Source organism: Rana temporaria, chromosome 1, assembly GCF_905171775.1.
Source record: "Rana temporaria chromosome 1, aRanTem1.1, whole genome shotgun sequence".
NCBI classification, from domain to species: Eukaryota; Metazoa; Chordata; class Amphibia; order Anura; family Ranidae; genus Rana; species Rana temporaria.
The window spans coordinates 272,732,427-272,756,383 of NC_053489.1; the positions used below are offsets into that span (position 1 = coordinate 272,732,427).

General features: G+C 41.1%; 2 protein-coding genes across 5 annotated transcripts in view; one reads left to right on the forward strand and one right to left on the reverse strand.

Annotated features, from left to right (window-relative positions):
- The window catches only part of RMI1 (RecQ mediated genome instability 1), a 42,349-nt gene extending 32,107 nt beyond the window's left edge, over positions 1-10,242 (reverse strand). The window contains exon 1 of one of the 2 annotated variants that reach the window (XR_005750189.1): positions 10,092-10,242. The gene's annotated coding sequence lies outside the window, so the exon portion shown is untranslated. The remainder of the gene's footprint in view (positions 1-10,091) is intronic. The other variant, XM_040355524.1, reaches the window with a different exon arrangement.
- A 343-nt stretch (positions 10,243-10,585) lies between these two features.
- On the forward strand, positions 10,586-23,158 carry HNRNPK (heterogeneous nuclear ribonucleoprotein K). Of its 3 annotated transcripts, none has more exons than XM_040355526.1 (15): positions 10,586-10,694; positions 15,687-15,771; positions 15,931-16,028; positions 16,156-16,212; positions 17,126-17,169; positions 17,992-18,064; positions 18,145-18,258; positions 18,390-18,518; positions 18,603-18,913; positions 19,038-19,071; positions 19,508-19,523; positions 19,638-19,702; positions 19,793-19,962; positions 20,602-20,681; positions 22,454-23,158. In XM_040355526.1, the coding sequence occupies exons 2-14, from the start codon at positions 15,723-15,725 to the stop codon at positions 20,639-20,641; spliced, it is 1,200 nt and encodes a 399-aa protein (XP_040211460.1). In that variant the 5' UTR covers positions 10,586-10,694; positions 15,687-15,722; the 3' UTR covers positions 20,642-20,681; positions 22,454-23,158. The 3 variants fall into 3 exon arrangements, with proteins under 3 accessions (XP_040211460.1, XP_040211466.1, XP_040211472.1); XM_040355532.1 differs by having other exon boundaries at positions 18,151-18,258; XM_040355538.1 differs by lacking the exons at positions 20,602-20,681; positions 22,454-23,158 and adding an exon at positions 20,704-21,031.
- The last annotated feature ends 799 nt before the right edge of the window (positions 23,159-23,957 follow it).

Genomic DNA, 23,957 nt, shown 5'->3' on the forward strand with positions numbered 1-23,957 from the left:
CAATTGCTTTGCATTTTTCTAGATGCAGCCAGTCCTATTCAGATGCAGTCCACCTGTTTCTTTTTGTCTTGTACTGCTTTCAATAAGAATACATTTTAAATTCATGACAGGCATAGCATGTATTTACAATGTTTTTGACATGTTTCTGCTAACAAGAGTGTGTGTAAAGACTACCAAACCATAGGCACAATTCACTAAAGGTTATCACATGCGTTATGACGGTCATGTGACCACTTAACACATGTGATAATGAAAGTGTCAATTCACTATTGCTCGTATGCGGTATTTAGCCCAGGTGCATGAGGGGGGTATGTACTGATGGGGGGGTTATCCTGAGAGGACTGTCTGCAATTATTTGGGGAGGTTTATCCAGGGGGGGGTCTGCACTGATGAGAGGGCGTTATCCTGAAGGGGGGCTGCACTTATTGGGGAGGTGGTTTATCCTGAAGGTGGTCTGCACTTTTTGGGGGATGGTTTATCCTGGGGGGTCTGCACTGATGGAGGGGTGGTTTATCCTGGGAGGTTTATCACGAAGGTGGTCTGCACTTTTTTGGGGGTGGTTAAATCCTGGGGGGTCTGCACTGATGGAGGGGGGATTTATCCTCAAGGGGGTCTGCACTTATGGGGGGGGGTGATCTATCCTGAGGGGCTGTCCACACTTATTGGGGGTGGTTTATACAGGGGGAGTCTGCACTGATAGAGGGGGGTTATCCTGGAGGGGGGCTGCACTTATTGGAGGAGTGGTCTGTCATGGGGGCTTGGTCTATCCTGGGGGGTCTGCAATGGTGGTTTATCCTGAGGGACTGTCTGCACTTATTGGGGGACTACACTGATGAAGGGGTGGTTTATTCTGAGGGGGTTTATCCTGATGGGGGTCTGCACTTATTAGGGGGTGGTTTGTCTGGAGGTGTCTGCATTGATGGAGGGGGTTTATCCTGGAAGGGGTGGTTTATCCTGAGGGGCTGTCTGCACTTATTGGGGGTGGTTTATCCAGGGGGTCTGCACTTATTGCGGGGTTGGTTTATCTTAGGGGGTCTGCACTGATGGAGGGGGATGTACTGATGGAGGGGGGCCCATATTGAGGGGCAACTATAGTTGGTAGGTGGGGGGGGGGGGTTGGGGGTAACACCAACCCAAGTGACGCCACTGCCTATGGGGCCAAAGCAATTCTGCCCGAAAGAAGCGCACATACTTTTTCGATTCTCACACCACACGATTCTCAGGTGTGAATTGGCCCATTGAGCCTAAAGGGATACTATATCTTAACGCTGCCCTTTGAGAGTCATGCAACAAAACAATCAGGTATGAATGGGGGGTTTACTCTCTGCCTGACACTTAAGAGCAGAATTGATTGTATTAACCCATTTCCTCTTTGACACTATTTTGCATGAAAAATGTGTCATTCGATGTCTGTTCCTAGTTATACAATATGAACCACAGGGGTGAATTTGGTAAAACTGGAGCAGCTGTGCATGTCAACCATTCAACTTCTATTGTCAGCTTGTTCAATCAAGCATTGGTGGTAGGTTCATGGTAGCCTGCAGGCTAGTGTCAGTATCAGCACCGGTAGGGCGTGGTGCAATACACATTTTTTTTTACTTTATTTGTAGCGTCATATAGAGACATTTACATCTCTGCACAGTAGGGCGGGGAGTTTCAGTAACACCCACATTCGCTGTGCTATGAAAAATACAGACAGTTGCATTTTCCCAAACTGTACATTACACCAGCGTCATGATGTGGACTGGGCGCATATAAAACAATTGTGACACCTAGAAGTGAACTGTATTTATGCAATGCAGGTCACTGCACAGCGTTAACAAGCCCTAAATAAGAAAGTTAGAAACTGATCGGTTGCCATGAACAGCTGCTCCACATTCAGTCTGCTCCAGTCGAAGGCTGGCCATATACATTTATCTTATTCAATTTTCTTTGACTTACCTTCAACTATGTAGTACAAGGGCCTGCCTGACTGCATACAAATTAAAAGGGTTTAGGTTTGACCTTATATTATATGGTTTTGGTAAACCTAAGGGAAATTTTAACAAAAAAATTGTATAGTGTATGGCCAGCCTTACACGCTTTCGAGAAAAAAAAAAAAAGATCTAACCAATATGCCACACATAGGGAAACGGAGTTTGATAGAGCAGGAACCAACGTCTCTGTCAGAAATCATGACCCCAGTAGGCTTTTTGCAGTAGACATGCTCAGCATAGGCCACTTTCACACTTTAGCGGTAAAGCACCTCTAGTTTGAGCGGCACTTTTCGTCCGCGAGGGGGGCACTTTGCAGGCGCTTCGGCAGAGCTGCCTATTGATTTCAACAGCAGGGGCATTTTGGAAACAGTGTATTCACCACTCCCACAGCGCCCCAAAAAGGTGCCGCCTGCGGGACTTTTTTTTCCCTGTCCTTCAAGTGCACCGCCCCAGTGTGAAAGCACTCAGGCTTTCACACTGGGGTTGCAGAAGAGGCAGTTTACAGGTGCTTTTCAGGCACTATTTTTAGTGCAAACACACCTGTAAAACACCTTCGTGTGAAAGTTGTCTAACATTGCTGGTATTCTAGGATGTATGTCTCCTGCATATGCGTGATGTCATCCTGTGCTGGCCAATGAAGATAGCTGAAGACTGGCACACAGAAGGTGCTGGCAAGGCACAGGGACCGTTGAAGAAAGGGTATGTTTAGCTCGGCTTAAACTACTTGCCACCTGCCCACAGTAGTTTTACTTTGGGCAAGCGGCACAGGCAGGCCAGACAATGTACCTATACATCACCGTCTTACGTCCAGGTGCACATGCCCTTCTGACCTGTGCTGTGATTGGACACAGCACGTTTGGCAGATAATTTCAGCTATTGATTTTGGTTTAAATCAGCTGTGTCCAATCACGCACAGAGTTTGCTGCTTACAAACACACATAACTGTGTACTGTGAACAGCGATCTGCCTGTTGCAGGGAGAAAAAATAGCCAGATAGTAACTTCATAATGGTTATGTAAGATTAGTGGAACACCCAGAAAGATTGGCACCTCATCCCAAATAGTTAAATGGATGAAATGGGAAGGGATAAGATGATTTTAACGGTGCTTACAAATGATAATGAGAATCGTATGTTTAACCACTTCCATACAGGGCACTTATACACCTTCCCGCCCAGACCAATTTTTAGCTTTTTAGCACTTTGAAAGACAATAGCGCAGTCGTGCAACACTGTAACCAAACAAAATTTTTATCATTTTGTACCCACAAATAGAGCTTTCTTTTGGCGGTATTTGATCACCTCTGGGATATTTATTTTCTGCAAAAAAAAATAAAAAATGACCGAAAATTTCGAAAAAAAACCTTTTTTTTGTTGTTTCTGTTATAAAACATTGTAAATAAGTATGTTTTCTCCTTCACTGATGGGCACCGATGAGGTGGCACTGATGTGGTGGCATTGATGGGCACTAATATGCGGCACTGATGGGCGGCACGGATGGGCACTGATAGGCGGCTTGGATAGGCGGCACGGACGGGCACGGATAGGCGGCATGGATGGGCACTATTGTATGTGTTGTACTAATGGATGCCAATCAGTGCCAAACAATGCCTGCCAATCAGTGATGCCCATTGTGGGCACTGATTGGCATCCATTGCGGCACTGATTGGCATCCATTTTGTGTGTCCTCCTCATCCCTGGTGGTCTAGGGTGGCATGCTTTTTTTTTTTATCCCTGGTGGTCTATATGGCCATCCCTGGTGGTCCAGTGGGCATCCTCGGGGGGGGGGGGGCTGTGCTGATAATCGATCAGCACAAATCCCCCCGTCACAGGAGCAGCCGATCGGCTCTCCTCTACTCGCGTCTAACAGACGCGAGTGAGGAAAAGCCGATTACCGGCTTTTCCTATTTACATCGTGGTCAGCCGTGATTGGACACGGCTGATCACGTGGTAAAGAGTCTCCGTGAGAGACTCTTTACCTTGATCGGTGTTGCGGGGTATCAGGCCTCGTACAGACGACCCAACATGTCCGATGAAAACGGTCCGCGGACCGTTTTCATCGGACATGTCCGCTGGGATCATTTGGTCTGATGGCTGTACACACCATCAGACCAAATTCCGTGCGGACAGAATACGCAGTGACGACGTGCGCAAACCCGGAAGTTCAATGCTTCCACGCATGCGTCGAATCACTGCAACGCGATGCGCGGGTTCTCGGGCCGGCGGACATGTGCGATGAGTCGTACTGACCGGCGGACAGGTTTCCAGCGGACATGTTTCTTAGCATCTACAAATCGAAGGGAGAACGCAGATTTTCGGTCCAAGGACCTCGGCTCTGGAATGCTCTACCCACTACCATCCGCCTGGAGGAAAACCATCGGGCCTTTAGGAAAAAACTAAAGACCCACCTCTTCTGAAGGACCGGTACGACTCTGGATGTCAAGCGCCTTGAGGCGATTAAGTTCGCATTTGCTGCGCTATATAAGTCACTCACTCACTCACTCACTCAGCATGCTAAGAAACAGTTGTCCGCTGGAAACCTGTCCGGTCGGCCGGAAAATTGTCCGGTCGGCCCTACACACGACCGAACATGTCTGCTGAAACTGGTCCGACGGACCAGTTTCAGGGGACATGTTCGGTCGTGTGTACGAGGCCTCAGACTGACACCCTGCAACAACGATCGCTGCGATGCGCGCCCCCGGGGGTACGCAGCGGCTCAGAATCCTTAGGACGCCATATGACGTCCAGTCAGGATTCTACAACCACTTTGCCGACGTCAATATGTCATTGGCGGGCGGCAAGTGGTTACATAAGTTTAATGAGAATAACTTTAAAAATATAAACCGATATACAGCAGTTCATGAGATAAGTGGTCATACCCTATAACTTTCACACAAATATACACTTATTTGGATTTTTTTTAAAGACATGTAACAGAATACATTTTGGCCTAAATTTATAAAGATATTCCATTTTTTTATTGGATATGTTTTATAACAGAAAGTAGAAAAAAAAAATCTAAAAGTTGTCTTTTTTAATATAATAAATAAAAAACCCAGTGGTGATCAAATAACACCAAAAGAAAGCTCTGTTTGAGTGGAGAAAAAAAAAAAGGATATAAATTTATTTGCATACAGTGTTGCATGACTGCGCAATTGCCAATCAAAGTAGCGCAATGCAGAATAACAAAAAAATTACCTGGTTATGAAGGGGGTAAAACCTTACGGAGGTCAAGTGGTTAAGAGTCAATTGCAAGTTAAAGTAGAACTATAGCCAAAACATTTTCTTTTCATTTTGAATAGTGATGAAGGTTATAACCCCTGTCAAATGTGTTTCCCCCATTGCAGAGATTTTCCCTAACTTCCTGTCTCAAAGCAAAAAACAGGAAGAGAGAAAATATACCTGTAAAATAAGGGAATACCTTGTGGACGCCCAAGTCACCAGAACTTGTTGGAATATTTCCCTCCATTTCTTTTACTTAAATTTGGGATTTAATTTTAAATAATAGTAAAACAGGACAAATAGAGCGAGTGACTCAACATGGACACAGGCAGCAATAAAAAAATGAGAAGCATTCTAATCCCTCTGCACGGTTTACAAGAAAAAAAAGTTTTGCCTTTAGTTGTACTTTAATTGATTGCATCTATGTTTCTGCCAAGCAATCTCATTGTTCATTAATACTTCTGTATTTTGATCAAAGTATCTTGGGGGTACTGATTGATGCAAAACAATTGAAAATATTTCACCATGAGCAATCGACTCAGTTTGATTGAATCGGGATGATCAAAATTGAGTCTAAATTGATCAGAAGGGAACTTATGACCAATTGATCGCTTTGTTCAACTCACATATCAATCAAATAAATAAAAAAGTTCAAAACACATAAAAAAAAAAAAAAGTTAAAACTCAAAGATCAAAGTAAATTCCATCTATGAATACGTTTTGGATTCTGCAAAGACTACGTGACTGCTTCCCATAAACCTTTCATTGCACACGCTCCTATAGAACTGTGAGTTCTCATGAAAGGGCGTCAAAGTCTTGCATGCTGCCACTTTGATGCACTTTCATAAAAACACATGTTCTAATAGAGGTCGATGGGAGTGTGCCTAAAAACATGCATAAAAAGCACAAAAAATACCGCGCACGCGTGAGCCCAGCCTGACCCCCGGTTCACATCTATGCGGGTGGTTGCAGGTGTGGAAATCGCAGCAATTCCTGCATTCAAAACAAGCTGTTTAAAACTGCGTGGGGCTGCCATTTATTCTGAATAGCACTCTCACACATCTAAAAACACAGCACATTTGCAGGAAGGAACCACAGGGAAATCATAGGGTGCAAAAGCACCATGCGACTTCCTAACTGCTTTGTTTTTAGAATGGTACAGAAAACACAGGCCCATTCAAATCAATAGGCTGCAGTGCCTGTGCAAAAGTGGGCTTCAAACCTTCATAGACGTGAACCAGGTCTAATGCGGCACACGCAATGAGATTATCAGACAAATGATTGTCGTTTTTTTTTTTTTGCATGCTAATCTCATATCAAAAATAAATAGGTTACTAAAGTTATGGAAATTTTCCAATGACGGAATAAAAATTCGAAAGCGATGTAAAGTATTTTATTTTCGGACAACTGTACTGAATAAAACATAAATCATATGATCCGGTATCATACGAGAAACATTTGTGCGTTTGTCCTTTCAGATAACAATGGATAAACTGTAGTTACCGGCTCTCGGAAGCTCTGTACCAATGATCAGATTATCGTGCGATCGCTTTGGAAGCGGTATTTGTCATACAATTTTCTGGCCGTTCACACCTATGAGGGTTGCGGTTGATATGTATTCCGGGTGGGTTTTGCATTTGACACGTTTTTTTAATGCCTGGTACACAGAATGAGATTATCGGCTGAATGATCATGTTTTGTTTTTTTGCATGCTAGTATATCGAAGAAGAGGTTACTAAGATTCTCATACAACAAAATAAAAATTAGAATGTAATGTATTTTCAAACCACAACTGTACTGATTAAACACAGGAAAATGTATTTGTCCCTTCGGATAATATCAGATGATGGGCTATCGTAATCGGCTCTCGAAAGCTGCATACGAACAGATTATGGTACCATCACTTCGGAAGCGGTATTTGACGATTGATTTTCTGATCCTGTGTACAGGGCTTAGACCCGTTTCACACTGAGGCGGTTTTCAGCGCTAGAAATATCACCTAAAAACCACCTCCCATTCATTTCAGTGTGTTTTTTCACACTGGGGTGGTGTGCTTGCTCAGTGTGAAAAGGGTCTAAAGGCTAGGTTCATACCTATGAGGGTTTGCGGTTGATGCATATTACGGGTGAGTGTTTTTTTTTTTTTTTTTAGAACAGATTTCTTTAGACCCCATACACACTATTAGATGTTCTACAGATTTTTGTTTTTGGATTTAAAGCATATTACACAGCACAACGCTTGTGCTATGTAATCTGCCCCCTCTAAACTGTTAAAAAAAAAAAAAAAACTGAACCTGGCACTTCCTGTATGGCCTCTCTAAATAGACCACGATAACCAGGGCTGATCCGCCCTGATCACTGTGGTCAAAGTGCCTCCCTCTGTGATAGGCTGCCTGCTATCCTTTCTCTCCCCCTCCTTCCTGGCTGTGGTCCCCCTCTGTGTCTCCAGCCGCCCAGCCGCTGTTCCTGTAAAGTCAAATTAAAACATTTTCACTGCCAGCCCCTCTATTAGAGGCTGCCATAGCACACTGTCACTAGTTTTAAAAAACGAGCAGTGCAAATACCCAATTTGAGCCGTCTTCAGGCCGGTCACATGATTCGCAGCCGCTTTACAGCTACGATACATGGCTTCTGCAGAGGAGAAAAGCGGTCACATGATCTCCCCCCGTCTGACGTCAGAGAGAGATCGTGACCCCTCCCACAGAAGCAATAGATCAGCGCTGTAAAGCCGCAGTGAGTGATGTGACTGGCCTGAAGACAGCTCAAATTAGGCATTTACACCGCTCCTTTTTTTAAACTAGTGACACAGTGTGCTATGCCAGCCTCTAATAGAGGGGGATGGCATAATTTTATATAGATGCCTTTACAACCACTTTAAGAGCTTCAATTTGTATGCAATCAGGCAGGCCCTTGCACTACATGGTTTTGGTAAATCTGAAGACAAAAATCTGCAGAAAATCGAATAGTGTGTATGGGGTCGAAGGCTGCTTTCAAACTGGGATGGAGGATCCGTTAGCGGTAAAGCGCTGCTAGTTTTAGCTGCATTTTACCCGCCACTAGCGGGGTGCTTTTAACCCCTGCTAGCGGCCGAAAGAAAGGGTTAAAACTGCCTGTGCTGCAGCTCTTCCGAAGCGCTTTACAGTCGCTTCAGAAGCGCTGCCCATTCATTCCAATGGGCAGGGGCGGTGTAAGGGCTTGCAGGACTTTTTTTCCCAGCCCATGTGAAGGCCCTCTGGCTTTCACACTGGAGAGGCAGTTTTCAGGCGCTATTTTTAGCGCTTAAATGCCTGAAAACTGCCTCAGTGTGAAAGGGGTTTAAATGTGTTTTCGGAAGGTGTTGTCTTGCAGGAAAACCGAGCAAAAGCACTGCATTTTTGACGAGTTGCCATTGAAGTCTATAGAACCACAAATGCAACCTGCTGTGGGCGAAGTCCCTGAACCTTTCCAAGAAACGCACCGTTTAAAAACGCATAGGTGTGAACGTAACTGATAGGAAACCAGGTTACCTGGACTGTAGGGTCGTTACTGCACAATACGCCGGACCGTTTTCACCGTACATGTCTGCCCGGGGATTTCTGTACGATAGCTGTACTAACCATCGTACAGAAATCCGCGCGTAAACAATACCGCGGGGCGTGTCCACGGTGTCGCCGCGGCGGCGTGGGCGGGCCTGCCAGTTAAATGCTTCCACGCATGCGTCAAAGTCATTCGGCGCATGCGAGGGATGGCGGGCGCTCGGACATGTATGGTAGGTCTGTACAGACGACCGTACATGTCCGAGCGGGCAGGATTCCAGCGGACTGTTTTAAAACAAGTCCAGGAATATTTGTCCGCTGGGAAAAGGCCCGGCTGGCAAATGTCTGCTGGAATCCTGCACGCTCGGGCCTACACACGACCGAACATGTCTGCTGAAACTGGCCCGCGGACCAGTTTCAGCAGACATGTTTGGTCGTGTGTACGGGGCCTTAGAGTTTAATTACCACCGTAAATCAGCCACAGAACCTGTGTAATTCATACATGTTCAGTTTTAAAGTGGTTGTAAACCCTATAAAAAATAAAAAAAACACCCTGCAAGTCAAAGGCGTAATAAGCCAATATGCATAGCATACTAGCTCATTATGAATTACTTGCCTTACATCGAAGCCCCTGCATCGGTCCTCGTACCCCCGCCGGCCAGTGACATCTCTCCCGGGGGTTAGTTCCAAGTATCGCGGCTCCGGCTCTTTGATTGGCCCGAAGCCGCAATGACATCACTACTGAACATGAGTGCAGGATCTGCCGGTAACGGCACATGGGCTGAAGCAACGGCACCTATGTCCCATTGCTTCAGTTTGCTCTAGTGCGCCGATGACATTGGGACAGGGGATATCTCTTAAAACGTGCAGGTTTAGGAGATATTCGGGGTAGCTATAAGCTATAGGTAAGCCTTATTATAGGGTTACCTGTAGCATAAAGTAGTTGTAAAGGGTTTACAACCACACTAAAGGGATGAGGTGGCAACTCTATGCATAGGTTACGTGTAGTGCTTCCCATTGGCATTTGTGGCACACAGGGACAAAAGATGGTGTTGTACAGGGGACCTTTAGTGACTATGCCCACCACTGCTTCACATATACTGATAAACTGATCCAATTCCGCCTTGAGACAGAGAACTGGGATTTACCTCAGAGCCAGCCTCCGTGTTTGCGGTGTACATGTATCTATTGGGAATATTAAACACACGTGATATCTAGTAGAGCCTGTATACACACTTGACTGTGTACACAGCCGGGTATAGTTGCCGGTTGGCATTAAAAGACAAGGAAATTTCCGTTTATTTTAACGAGAGAAAAGGGGGGTTGTAGGTGATTCGGTATAAGGGACCTCCCCGCCACCCGGCTCCCGCGCTACACTCACCCGCTGGCTCACACGAGGCGCCAACAGCCAGTCAGCACACACTGATTGGTGCACAAGCGCCTGGAGCGCGAGGCCAAGCCACGTTCATCGCGAGATTTCGACCCTCCCCCGCCCCACTACGAGCCGTTCTATTGTCCTAGCAACGGGCTCGTTTTCCCTTATGGACTAAATAGTAGGCGCGTGGTGTGCGACATAACCGAATAAAATCTATAACTCGCTCACTCTATACACATAATTCGTATTTAAGTTTCCCTCACGCATATTTCCAACGCCCATAGAAAAGACCCCCTCCCCCTCCATGTTCTTTTTATCACGCATCTGGGAAGCGTTGTTACGTAAAATCTTTTCATTTCCTCCACCTCGCCAGGCGTTTCCATTCAACCAAGCTTGATTCACACGGCTCCCTTTCGACTGTGTGGGCGTGGTTATCGTTGATTGGCTTTCCGCTCGGCCAATTGGCCCCCGCCTTTTACCTCCTATCCAATCAGGGCTGGTGAGGGGAAGCGAACGCTTATTAACTCCGTAGGTTGCGCCCTTGTGTGGTTTCATCTTGTTCTTTGACCGCGTTGGTGGAGTGAGTCTGAGAAGCGGCCGAGTAGCGAGGTGAGTAAAGCGAAGAGGTAGTGGTGGCCCTCTGTGCCCGGTATGTGGGGGAGCTATTAGAGGGCCTTTATTTTAGTATCGAGACGCTGGGTGAGGTTTGCTTTTTTTTTTTTTTTTTATTATTTCGGCGTGCGTCACGGGTTCGCTTTTCCCCGTGACTGGCGGCCTTCTGTCTGAGGAGAGCTGTGCGACGGCGGCCTATTCTAAGGCGGTGAGGCGACGGCCTATTCTAAGGCGGCTAACGGTGAGGCGACGTCCTATTCTGAGGCGACTCGCGGTGAGGTAACACTCGGCTTATCGAGGCCTCGTTTCCATCACTACATCGAAATGAGTGATATTCTAGCACCGTGACTCGGCTAATATGACAGAGGGACACGTATTAGTCAGGGGACGGGCCTTAATTTGTTTTATTATCATACATTGGGTTGGCGTGTGCTGTGTAAGAGGGTGTGAGCTTATTTTAGCCAAGCCGGATGTTTGGCGGGCTTGGTGTGCGCCTTGCCGCCATGCTGTCTATCCGTCTTCTCTCACAGTCACAAAATGGCTGGTGGCGGAAGCTTGCGGCAGAGGGGCGGGGCCTGTGTGGCCGATGTCCTGGAGCTTGTAGAGCCCAGACAAAGGAGGATCGGGGAATCGTGACTAGAAACCTGCGCAGCCTGTTTCCTCTATTGTGTGCGGACACATCCTCCCCCATCCCATCGACACACAGCGCCCAGCTCCTCTGTACGCACGACGGTCATCTCCCCATCGCAAGCGCCTATTGTGCTGCACGTTCGGTGTGTATCATTACTCGGGGTATGGGCACCGTATAAACGGTCTCTACTTGGATTTAATAGATTACATAGCCATACATTATACATTTTTTCCCCTGATTCGATTTCCTTTAGATTTACCTATAACTATGTAGTGTAAGGGCCCGATTGCATACAGATTGCAAGTGTTTAGGTTTTGCCACCTCCATATTATATGGTTTTGGTAAATCTAAAGGAATTGTGTACAAGACTTTATATCTAGCCTTAGGTTTACCTTAAGCTATATGGTTAAAGGGCTTGCCTGATTGCATACAAATTAAAAGCGTTTGGGTTTGACCTCGGTATTATATAGTTTTGGTAAATCTAGGGGCTCGAGCAGGGCCCTCCTGTAATTGTGTTGTCCACCCTCTGCATTGTAAACTGGTGCTATATAAATCGTGTATGCTTCAAAACATGGCTTTGGAGATGCTTTGTTAAAGCTTTCAATGCCAGTCAAAGCCCCGGTCACTGAAATGGTTAGCGTTAATCCAGTTTACACCTTGCTTTGTGCTACAATGGGACGTCAAGCGAGCTTTACCATAGACTTATATGGAGGCTTTAACGAGGATTTGAAGCACTGCTTCAGATGTAAACAGGACTTTACGCTAGCCATTTTAGTGACAGGGGCTTTGACTAGCGTTCAGAGAGCGTTAACAAAGCCTGTCTGAGGCTGAAGCAAGTGTAAATGGGCTCTAAAGAAAAAAAAGTTTTTAATGCATGGCCAGTCTTAAATAACTATGTAGAGCAAGGTCCAGCATACACATAGAATTATTTAGGTTTGACCTCATAATAGATGGTTTTGGTACTTCTAAAGGAAACTGTAAATTGTATGTCCTATAGAAAGTGCTTAAAATTACCAAGCAATCTAATGAGGTCAAACCTAAACCCTTTCTATGTGTAAGCAATCAGGCAGGCCTTTGTACAATGTCGTTAAAGGTAAATTTAAGGCTGGCCATGCATTATATAACCTTCTTTTAAGAATGACCAAAACCATCTAATATGAAGCCAATCCTAAAAAAAAAACATGTATGGTCAGCCTTGGATTTACCTTTAACTATGTAGTACAAGGGCCTGCCCGATTGCTTACACATAGAAAGGGTTTAGGTTTGACCTCATTAGATGGTTTTGGTAAATCTCTAAAGGAAGATAAATTGAATAATGTATGGTTGGCCTTCTATGCAACTTCAACTATGTAGTACAAGGGCCTGCTTGATTGCATACACATAGAAGGCGTTTAGGTTTGACCTCATATTTGATGGTTTTGGTAATTCCAAAGGAAAATTGTATAATGTATTGACCAGCTTTAGGCTGGCCATACCATTTTATTCAACCTTCTTTTGATTTACCAAAGCATCTAATGAGGTCAAACCTAAACCCTTTCTATGTGTATGCGATCAGGCAGGCCCTAGCACTATATAGTTAAAGATAAATCTAAGGTTGGCCATGCATTAAGACAATTTACTTGTACAATTTTCCTTTAGATTTACCGCAACTATATGGAATGGAACCCAAATGCATTCAAATTGTAATCAATCAGGCATGCCCTACATAGCTATTGGACTGTAAGCTCTTCTGAGCAGGGCCTTCTTAAGCCTCCTGTCTTTTATTGTATTATAAATGTATTGGTGCTATATAAATCCCATATACTTGGAGGTAAAGCGAAGGCTGGCCATACACTATTCAATTTCCTTTAGTTTTGCCATCAACTATGTAGTACAAGGTCCTGCCTGAGTGCATAAGCATAGAAAGTGTCTAGGTTTGACCTCATATGGGTTTGCTAAATATAAAAGGAAGATTGAAGTTTAGATTTGCCAAAACCATATAATATGGGGTCAAACCTAAACACTTTCTATGTGTATGCAATCGGGCAGGACCTTGTACTACATATTTAAAGGTAAATCTGAAGGAAATTGAATATTGTATAGTGTACATCAGGGATCTTCAAACTACGGCCCTCCAGCTGTTGCAGAACTACACCTCCCATGAGACATTGTGAGACTTTGACATTCACAGACATGACTAGCCATGATGGGAATTGTAGTTCCTGAACATCTGGAGGGCCGTAGTTTGAGGACCCCTGGTGTACATTATACAATTTTCCTTTAGATGTAGCATAAAATATAAGAGGTCTAAACTAAGCCCCATCGATTCATATGCAGAAGCCCCTTGCACTACATTGGTGAAGGGAAAAACCAGGCTGGCCATACATTATACAATTTTCTATATAATTTTCTTTATAATATGGGGTTAAAATGCAGGCCCTTGTACATTTTTCCCTTACATTTACTTTCAACAATGTAGTGCAAGGGCCTGTCAGATTGCTTACAATTTGAATGCATTTGGCCTCATATTACATAGTTTAAGACCATTTTCTTGTACAATTTTCCTTTATATTTTCTGAAATTTCATAATGAGGTCAAACTCAAATGCATTCAAATTGTAAGCAATCTGGCAAGCTCTTGTACTACATAGTTTAAGGTAAATACAAGGGAAAATTGTACAAGGACCTGCATTTGACCTCATTTTATGACTTTGGTAAATCTAAAGAAAATTGTATAAATATATGGCCAGCTTTGGATTTACATTCACCTATGTAGTGTAAGGGCCTGACTGCATATGAATCGAAAAGGTTTAATTTAGACCTTATACGATGGAGAATACAATTTAATAATGTTTGGCTAGCCTAAAGCTGGCCATACATTATACAATTATTCTTCAGTTTTCTTTAGGCCTGGTTCACATTGATGCAATTTGACAGAAATGGCAGCGTCTGAATCGGTGCAATGCCGCACTGATTCCCCAAAGTTTCTGTATTACTTTTGGTGCGAGATTTCCATCGACATCTGTGTGGGTTGTCTGAAATTGCCCCCAAAGTTGGGACCGACATGTGGGAATGAAATTGTAAGTGTGAGCCAGGGCTCACTTTGTCTTTCGACTATGTAGTGCAAGGGCCTGCCGGATTTGCTTACAAATTGAACACCTTTGGGCTTGACCTCCTATTAAATGGTTTTAGTAGGTTTTTGTGTGGCCAGCCTTGGACCCCATACACACTATTCGATTTTCTGTATATCTTTGTCTTCAGATTTACCAAAACCATGTAGTGCAAGTGGCCTGTCTGATTGCATACAAATTGAAACTTGAGGTTTGACTTCATATTATATGGTTTTGGTAAATCTGCAGAAAATATAATGGAGTCTTAGATTTGCTTTCAACTGTGTAGTACAATGGCCTCCCTGATTGCTTCCACGTTTAATGCTTTTGGGTTTGACCTCATTTTATGGTTTTGGTAAATTTTAAAGGAAAATTGAAGATAAATCTAAGACCATTTTCTTGGATGGTTTTGGTAAATCTAAATTTTTTTTTTACAATGTGAGGTCAAACCCCAAAAGCATTCAATTTGTAAGCAATAGGGCAGGCACTTGTACTACATAGTTTAGTGTTTGGTCAACCTTAGATTTACCCTCAACGATAAACTATGTAGTACAAGGGCCTGTGAAAGTGTTTAGGTTTGACCTCATATTGTATGTTTTTGGTTAAAAATAAACGGAAATTGTTATTCGAAATAGAATGTTTCCCCAGCTTCAGAGTGTAGAAAGCAACGGTTTGTTCATAAGGGAGAATTATTTTCAGTGGTATATTGCTAGCAGTTGATTATGTTCAACTGGATATGATCCACAATGTTAAAAGATTTTTTTCTCCATCCTTCCAAGTAGCTTCTTTAAATTGCCTGGAACATACTGCAGCAGTTATTGCATGGCAGTTGCTATTGAATTTGTCAAGGTGGCTGTTGATTATCCAATATTTAAATTTTCTTTTTAGTAGCCAGATGGTGTAAAGCAACTATTCTTACTATATCACATTTGGGGTATTTCCTTTTTGAGTTCTGTACATGTTTTTGTGATTGGATCCTGAACCCTTAATCAGACTTGCAGATTAGGGGGTTTTATGCAGATTGCTTCTCATAGGATACCAAGCCCTTGTAGTGTCATCTAGAAGTCCCACCCACCATATTCTTGCAGATTGATTCTGATAGGATACCAAGCCCTTGTAGCGTCATCTAGAAGTCCCACCCACCATATTCTTGCATTATAACCTTGTTGAGGGAGTTGCTTGCTTGTAGTGTGGGTTTGAACTATACTGTACAGCATGTCTGTCAGAAAGGAGATGCCAACCATGATCTCTTATGAATTGCACCTTACAGATTGCTGCCACCACTATAAAAGTTTATTGAAGGAAAATGGAGACAGAGCAGGAAGAGGTTGAATTCACAAACACAGAGACAAACGGTAAGATTTATTTTTGCTTAAAAATGTATTTTACATGCTTTGTATTGCATAATTTGACAATATTTTTGCTTTAGTTCGTATTTTAATTCACAAAAAACCCTGATTTTGTAACATTTGTTCTTTAATGTGTAGTGTTAAAAAATATTTTTTTTTCTTCAGGTAAACGTCCAGCTGAAGACATGGAAGAGGAGCAGGCTTTCAAGAGATCTAGAAACACTGATATGATGGTGGAACTACGTATACTGCTGCAAAGCAAAGTATGTTTGCAATTAGTAAACGCACACATTTTGCAGTGACATGTCTGTTGATATAGGTGGTAGTTTATTTGATGTCATTTGTTTTCATGGACTTTGTATTTTACTGAACTTTTTTTTTTTTTTTCAGAATGCAGGGGCAGTAATTGGTAAAGGAGGAAAAAACATTAAAGCACTTCGGACAGACGTGAGTGTTAACAAACATACCTTGATTTGTTGAATGTTTTTATAGTTTTCACAATTTGCAGACCAGGTTCATCATAGGAACACTTTGATTCTCCTTTAGAATGTACTAGCTTTTAGCACTATAGACTTAGAAAATTTAGGAAGCTTTTGTTTTAGTACTTGTATAGGTTTTGAATGATTTATATATTTGCAATGCAAGAACGTAATTTTTATACTTGGCTTACGTTTTTAGCTTAAGTTTAATGTTTTTCAGTAGGTTGACTCGTGTGATTAGACACGTGGCCAATCTTTCTATATTGTTAAAGCAGCTGCAAAACTTCAAGTAAGCCTTGGACTGAGCTGTCTTCTTATTTGCTGTTTTCAGCTTGCATGCTTTTAAGTGTAATGTTTGTCACATTTTATGTAATTTTATTAACATCAAATGTGCTTGGAATTTTTACTACAAGTCTCCTTTTTGGAGAGTTCAGAACCCCTCGTGTGAAGATTGAGGGAATGTGTCTACACTCACGAGCCAGCCCGCTACAGTTAGACTAGACTTATAATACACCTACTGTAGAATATTTAAATGCCTTTTTAAAGAAGTTCTACATTTATTGTATTTCAGTATGCTTTAGTACCTTTAAAGTTTAATTGAGAACTGACTCTAGTTTGTATCAAATTAAAATGTATTGCTTTTCCCCCCTTTTCCCTCTCCTTGTTTTTTTTGGCCACATATCTCCGTTGCCCATGTACTGGATCGTCTTGCCCCTGCGTTGCCCATCATGATGGCCCATCTACCCCTGAACGCCCATGTGAAAACCCTGGTTGGCTATGCCCAAAATGTGCTCGTTGCCCAACGGGCACTTTTCCTGACATCTTCCGATTGAATGCCCATGCCCAATGCCAACATCCACGATCGCCAATGACCAATGCAGTACAATGCCAGTGTTTCAGTCCCAGACAGCAGTGGCCCCGAGCGGTATGTCCCAACAGTTTATGCCTCACTGCCTGATTAGAAAGAGAAATGTGTTATAACCTGCCTTTTTTTAATATGATTAGTTTTCCCCTACATAGTGTTTTATTTTCTGTCTTCTATTTCCCCATTGAATTTTTTATTTTTTCCCCCTCTCTTCTTCCCTCACTGATCTTCTACGTAAGTTATGGTCTATGGATCCACTAATTTCGATAGAAAAATGGGAACAAGCTTAGCTTCAAAATTGTTTTTTTTTTTTTTATTTATTTATTTTTTTCTCCTCTCTTAATTATACATGTAGCTGGTTTCTGTCTTCGTGGCCAACCTGACTCCTTCAGCATTGCCTGTTTCATTTTTCTTTTCTAATGAAGTGCTAACTCTTAATCACTCCTCACTTCACTTTTTGTGTTGCTTTTTGTGTTTTTATTCTCTTCAAAGCCCATTAGTATTTCAAGTTTTAAGTGATTTTCATCCATATAATGTCCACCGATTGCATTTTCCAACTTTCCCTGAAATCCGCAATTTTCATTTAACTAGTAAGGGTTTCCTAAAAATAGTGGTGACGGGGAATATGATCATTCACTTGTTTCCAGTTCTGTGCCTCCTTTTTGCCCGCTTAATCTAAGTCCTTCCAGAATCCCCTTGCCTTACCAGTATCTAAATATTTTACTACCCAGTTGCATTGAAATTAGAAGAAAAATATAATGGTAAAAAAAAAACACATGCATGTGTACATTCTTTAAAGAAAATTTATTTGATTGTGATGCTATTCCCATTTTCTTGTGTTAACTTTTTTTTTTCTTGTCCCATTTCTGTCATGTTGCGTAGTATACTGAGTATAAGTGCAGACATTGAAACGATTGGGGAAATATTGAAGAAAATCATTCCTACGTTAGAAGAGGTATTTTTAACCCAATCTTGTTTTTTAAACCCCTGTACCATATATGTTTTATATATAAAAAGTAATGTATCCTTTTTCAGTACCAGCATTACAAGGGAAACGATTTTGATTGTGAGTTGAGGCTCTTGATCCATCAGTCTTTGGCAGGAGGCATTATTGGTGTTAAAGGTGCAAAGATCAAGGAACTTAGAGAGGTAGGTGTCGTGTGTGTCTAAAATGTAACTACTTGTTGTGGTTTATGAAATCTCCACATATAAAATGTCTGAATGCAGGCACAGTTAATTTTAGTTGGTGTAGTTTTTAAACCATTGCTTATATTTTACAGAATACACAGACTACAATTAAGCTTTTCCAGGAGTGTTGCCCTCATTCTACAGATCGAGTTGTGCTTATTGGAGGAAAACCCGATAGAGTGGTTGAATGCATCAAAGTCATCCTTGATCTTATATCTGAGGCAAGTTTAAACGTAGTAAAGTCGTTTTTGTATAATTTTTCATTTTATTCTATATGTACTCATAATTTATTATTTCATCTGCAGTCACCAATTAAAGGCCGTGCTCAGCCATATGATCCTAACTTCTATGATGAGACTTACGATTATGGTGGTTTTACTATGATGTTTGATGACAGACGAGGCCGACCCATGGGTTTTCCTATGCATGCAAGAGGAGGTGGCTTTGATCGAATGCCTCCTGGACCTGGTGGCCGCCCCATGCCTCAGTCAAGAAGAGACTATGATGATATGAGCCCTAGACGAGGACCACTCCCACCACCTCCAGGTCGTGGTGGTAGAGGTGGTAGTAGAGCACGTAATCTTCCTCTTCCTCCACCCCCACCACCAAGAGGAGGGTAAGTACATTTTTTTGCTTTTCAATGTATGAATTTTGTAAAGCGCTACAAATTAAGTATACAGATGCTCATAAAATGAAGTTGTGTTATTTTGGCAATCGTCTTATGATTTCCCTTTTTCTAGGGACCGTAGAGGGAGACCTGATTATGATGGAATGGTAAGAATTTTTTTTATTTGTTTTAGAAGATTATGTTTTGTATTTATCAGAGATGGCGAGAGAGATTTATACAATTCTATCCACGCGTATACATACATTTTGGAGTGCAAGGCAACTACTCCATTTAAACCTGTAATTTGGCTTTTATTTTTGTAGCATAGCAAAATTGTACTAGTGAAGTAGATTTATCAAAGTAGTCATGTGACCAATTGTTTAATATAGGACAAATGTTCACATGTACCTGGCTTTCAAACCCACTTTGTTTTAAGACTAATTTAACAAATACATTTGGAACTTTAAAAATGCTTATACGATAAAGCTTTCTTCTAAAACGTTTTTACATTTTTGTTTGGTGCAAATGCATTTTGACAGTCTCTTCTGGAGAAAAACTTATTTATTTATTTATTTTTTTCCTCCAATTTATCTCAAACTGCAGGGTGGCTCAGGATATGGTGAGTAGTCTTTTTCTAATATAGATCACATTTTTTATTTTTTCAGAAGTACTTTTATTATTGTACAAAGCATGTGCAAACTTTGCATATAATATATTTATTTTTCACATGCAGGCCGTGGATCATATGGTGATATAGGTGGACCCGTCATAACAACACAAGTCACAATTCCAAAAGATGTAAGATTTTTTTTTTTTTTTTTGGTGTGTTTTAGTAAGTGTTTGGATAACTCGTGGTTCACACTGATTTTTACTCTTCCTGTGCATTAGTTGGCAGGGTCAATTATTGGAAAAGGAGGGCAAAGGATTAAACAGATTCGTCATGAATCCGGTGCATCAATCAAAATTGATGAACCATTGGAAGGATCAGATGATCGTATAATTACCATCATTGGCACCCAAGACCAGATACAGAATGCACAATACTTGCTTCAGAACAGGCAAGTACTGGCATGTTGGGGTTTGCACGGTTTTGTTTACTAAACCTTGTTACATTTTTTCCATTGTAGTCTTTTTACTGCCTTAACTTTTTTCCTTCTCTGGTGTGTATATACTAATTTTTTTTAATACTGTCAAACTAATTTTGCTCCACAAAATTAACAGCTCTACTTTTCTGTCGTGAAACGACTGCAAACGATTTGTTAAATCAAGATTTTATGAATGTGCCTGTAGAATAATTTTAAATCTAGAAGAAATCAGTGGAAGTTGGTTTAGTTCTGTGTGGAAGACTAGTGATTTTGTTGTTTTTAGATAACGGCAATGACAACAAATCACGGTCTGCCATATGGCACAGACCATGCCTCTACAGGACATGTTACAATGGGTTTTGATTTGATGTCATGATGCAGCGTTTCACAGCTTTCTCCTATTTACTAACCACTTGTTTTTCTGCTTTGTATGCTATAGCATGTTTGGGGGTGTGTATTTTTTAATCCTTTTTTTTGTTTTTTTGGAAATGTTACTAACTCATAATACTCAACTGCATCTTCTTTTTCTCCTTTTTTTTTTCTTCTCCTAAGCTGTGTAAGAAAATGCATTTACATGTTCTAATGCAAAGTTTTCTTTTTTTTTTTTTATAGTGTGAAGCAGTATTCTGAAGATTATTCTTATGGGTTTTGACTTCTAAACATTTGAGAGGCACATGCTCAAGGGTTCTAATGTAAGATTCTCTTTTTTTATAGTGTGAAGCAGTATTCTGGCAAGTTTTTCTAAGACTAGTGAAGAATGAAGGAATCCTGCATCTTTTTTCTTTATCTGCGCTTCTGATTTAAAAAAAAATATATTTTTTTTTAAAACAAGCCAACATTCCTCTGCTTCATAGGTGTAATCCAATGGGCATAGACCAGACTGGTGTTTGATATGTTATGGCCTAGAACAAACGATGTGTGGTTTTTTTTATTTATATATTTGTAGCTGGAACAATTCAGTATAAGTGAGGCTTCTTTAAGCCATTTTGATGATCTAATGGTGTTTTTAACTAATGGATGATTTACCTAATCTGTATATATTAAGACCTGCCAGTTATCAGTATCCCACACCGGTGTTGGTGGAGAAACACGTTTTTGTAATTTTTTTTTTATTATTTTAAAATAAATTTAGTGAATTGTGGGTTTGTTTGTTTTTTTCCTACTTGCCTTCACATTCTATAGATAAGAATTTGTAGACTTGTGACTAGCTTCACTAGTTAATAAACCGCCTTGTTTCCTGCAGCATTAGCTATAGATTCTTCAGAGCTGAACATGTTTTCTTTCTTTTACAGGGTTAATATATGGCTCTAGCACAGACATTGCTTCAGAAGAGGAAGTGATCAGAGAGCAGTGTTGAAATTTAGCTCTTTGCACTTGAGTTTGGTTGTTTTCCAGTAATTTCTATTCTCACAATAAAACTGTTTTAATAAGAGGTTATTTGTGTTTCTGGACTATAATTTTCAAATCTAGATGGGATTTTAGATTCAATTTTTAATATACATTTTTAAAACCCAGACCCCCCCCCCCATATATTTGGATATAATTGCTTATTCTCAGTCTAGAGTGATGCAAGGTTTATTCCGCAACTACACAATTATACATAGAGCATCCTTTAATTTGGCACTAAAACACATGGCTGTATTGTGAGACCTTAATGTTTGATTCCCCAACCCCCATTTAGATTTGAAAAACGAAATGGCCTTTCATGTGAGGTTTATCAAGTGCATCATGTGCTTAACTTCATCACTGCCTGGTTACCTTTCTTCTGAGTTTAGATTGCCTGTCCTGCCAGAGAGAATGGCTAGATTGCCTACATATACAAGGCAATTTCCTTCCAAAAATATATAGCAATGTTGCAGTTAACAGCGTAGTCTTTGGTAGTGCACAACCTAATTTTAGGCAGTAACTGTATATGCTAGGGTCACTAAAGTAACAGTTTTAAAGAGGAAGTAAAGACTCATAAAAAAAGAAAAAAAACCAGCTAGTCATAATGAGCTTAGTATGCAGAGCATACTAGCTCATTATGAATTGCTTACCTGAGATCGTAGTGGTCCTTCATCTCTCGCGGAGAGTTTCGGGTAGCGCTGTGACTGTCCGGAGCAGTGATGACGCGCAGGAGCCGCTAGTGAAGGCACGATCGCCTTCACTAACAGCACGCTGTAGACATCAGTGCCCCTTTTTTGAAAAATCTTATTAACCATGTAGGTTAAGGAGATATTTCTTGGGCCCTACTGGTAAGCCTTAAGGTAGACTTACCTGTAGGTTAAAGTGGTCTGTATGGGTTTACAACCACTTTAACAAGATTATATTTTAAAGTGTTTTTCTTGGTTCTTGTTCTCCCGGCGTTGACTGCATTTTGGTTACCTTCCACAACTTGGTATTCCTGTTTGTTTCCTGATTGGGCTTAGCCATGTGCTTTTGTTTTTTATGTATATCCAGAACAAAATATGAATTTCTTTTTCAGGCTTAAGTGGATTCCAAAATATTTTGTTTAGAGCAGCTACAATGAAAAACATGGATGCTTTCCTCCTCTTTTCGTTGCTTATGGATTACAAACCAAGATCTGGATCTCTGGATGCATTTGTTAAAATTAACCTGAATCGCTAAGAATCCACAATCTGCGGAGAATACCCCAACTCCAAGAGAATTGTACAGAATTAGTAGAGCTGAATGAATATAACTGCTTTATGTTAAAGATAATTATATATTTTTTTGTTATGTTCCAAGTTTAGTTATTACATGGAGAATGAAGCTCAGCTTAAGCTGTCCTGTGCAGATCTTGATTGATGGGATACCTATTGATTTTTTTTTTTTTTTTTAAAAAGCAACTAATTTTTTTTTTTGTACATTTCTTCCAACAACTCCCCCTTTTTTAGAATCTTGTTTTGTGAGTTTCCCCCTCCTGAAATGTCTGTTGCAATTGGGGATTTTGTGTTCACTGTAACAATGTGCCGACTGTACACATTGCTGTTTTTATCACTTTTACATTGGTATGTTGTAACTGATATTGGTCACTTGTGTTAGTGTATTGAGATTTGACCAGCTGTGCTCTCAGTTTTTATCAATATAATTAAAAGTTTAAAGGATTTTTTTTATTCCTTTAGATGTAGCCAAGTGAGCAGTGAAACATTTGTTTTATCTGACTAAACAAAATTGAAATTTAAACCTAGCTGTTGTCTTTTGCATTCTGTCCAGTATGAAGATATCACATTAGTCAGTGCTTTAGATCTTGGGTAATTAAATTGATTTTAGTATAATCTTGAGTGCTCAAACGTTCAAAAAAACCAAGTTGGAGCACTTGCATCAATCTAACTATGCCTCTTAAACATTACCACCATCTAGCTGTGAGGATCCAACTTATGTTTCAAATGAAACACGCTGTGTGTGTGTGTGTGTGTGTATATATATATATTTTTTTATCATTTATACATTTTCTCAATCTATCTCCCCTTAAGGTTTTAAAGGGGGGTGTCCCACAAACCTTTGGGAATGTTACTTGCATAAGTGTTTTTTAAGGTTGCCAGGGGTTGATAAATGGTCTTTACTGAATTCTCATACTTTAATTTTCAAAAGAACTGTTCTGTTTCCAATAGCAGTAACAATTCATGGTATGGTTGTTGTGGGGGAAATTGTAAGTGTGTGGTCATGAGTTGATTGTAAGATATCTAGTGTCCACTTTAATGTGAATATGTTAATGGATGGGGGCTTGACAAAAAGGCAGACCCTCTTAGATTGGGATTTTGAGTGAGGTGAGCACTGTAGAGCCAATAAAATAACTAATTACAGTATATATTTAATTCAAATAAAAAGCAAAAGCAGTACATGCATTAATGTCATGAACATGAGCCAATTAATACAGAAAATGGGTAAAATGATATTGCGAGTAACTGTCCATATTATAACACACAAGCATCAAGTGTATAACTGATGCGTTCATGAGGCTTGGCTAGCTCTTCAGGGGTAGATGC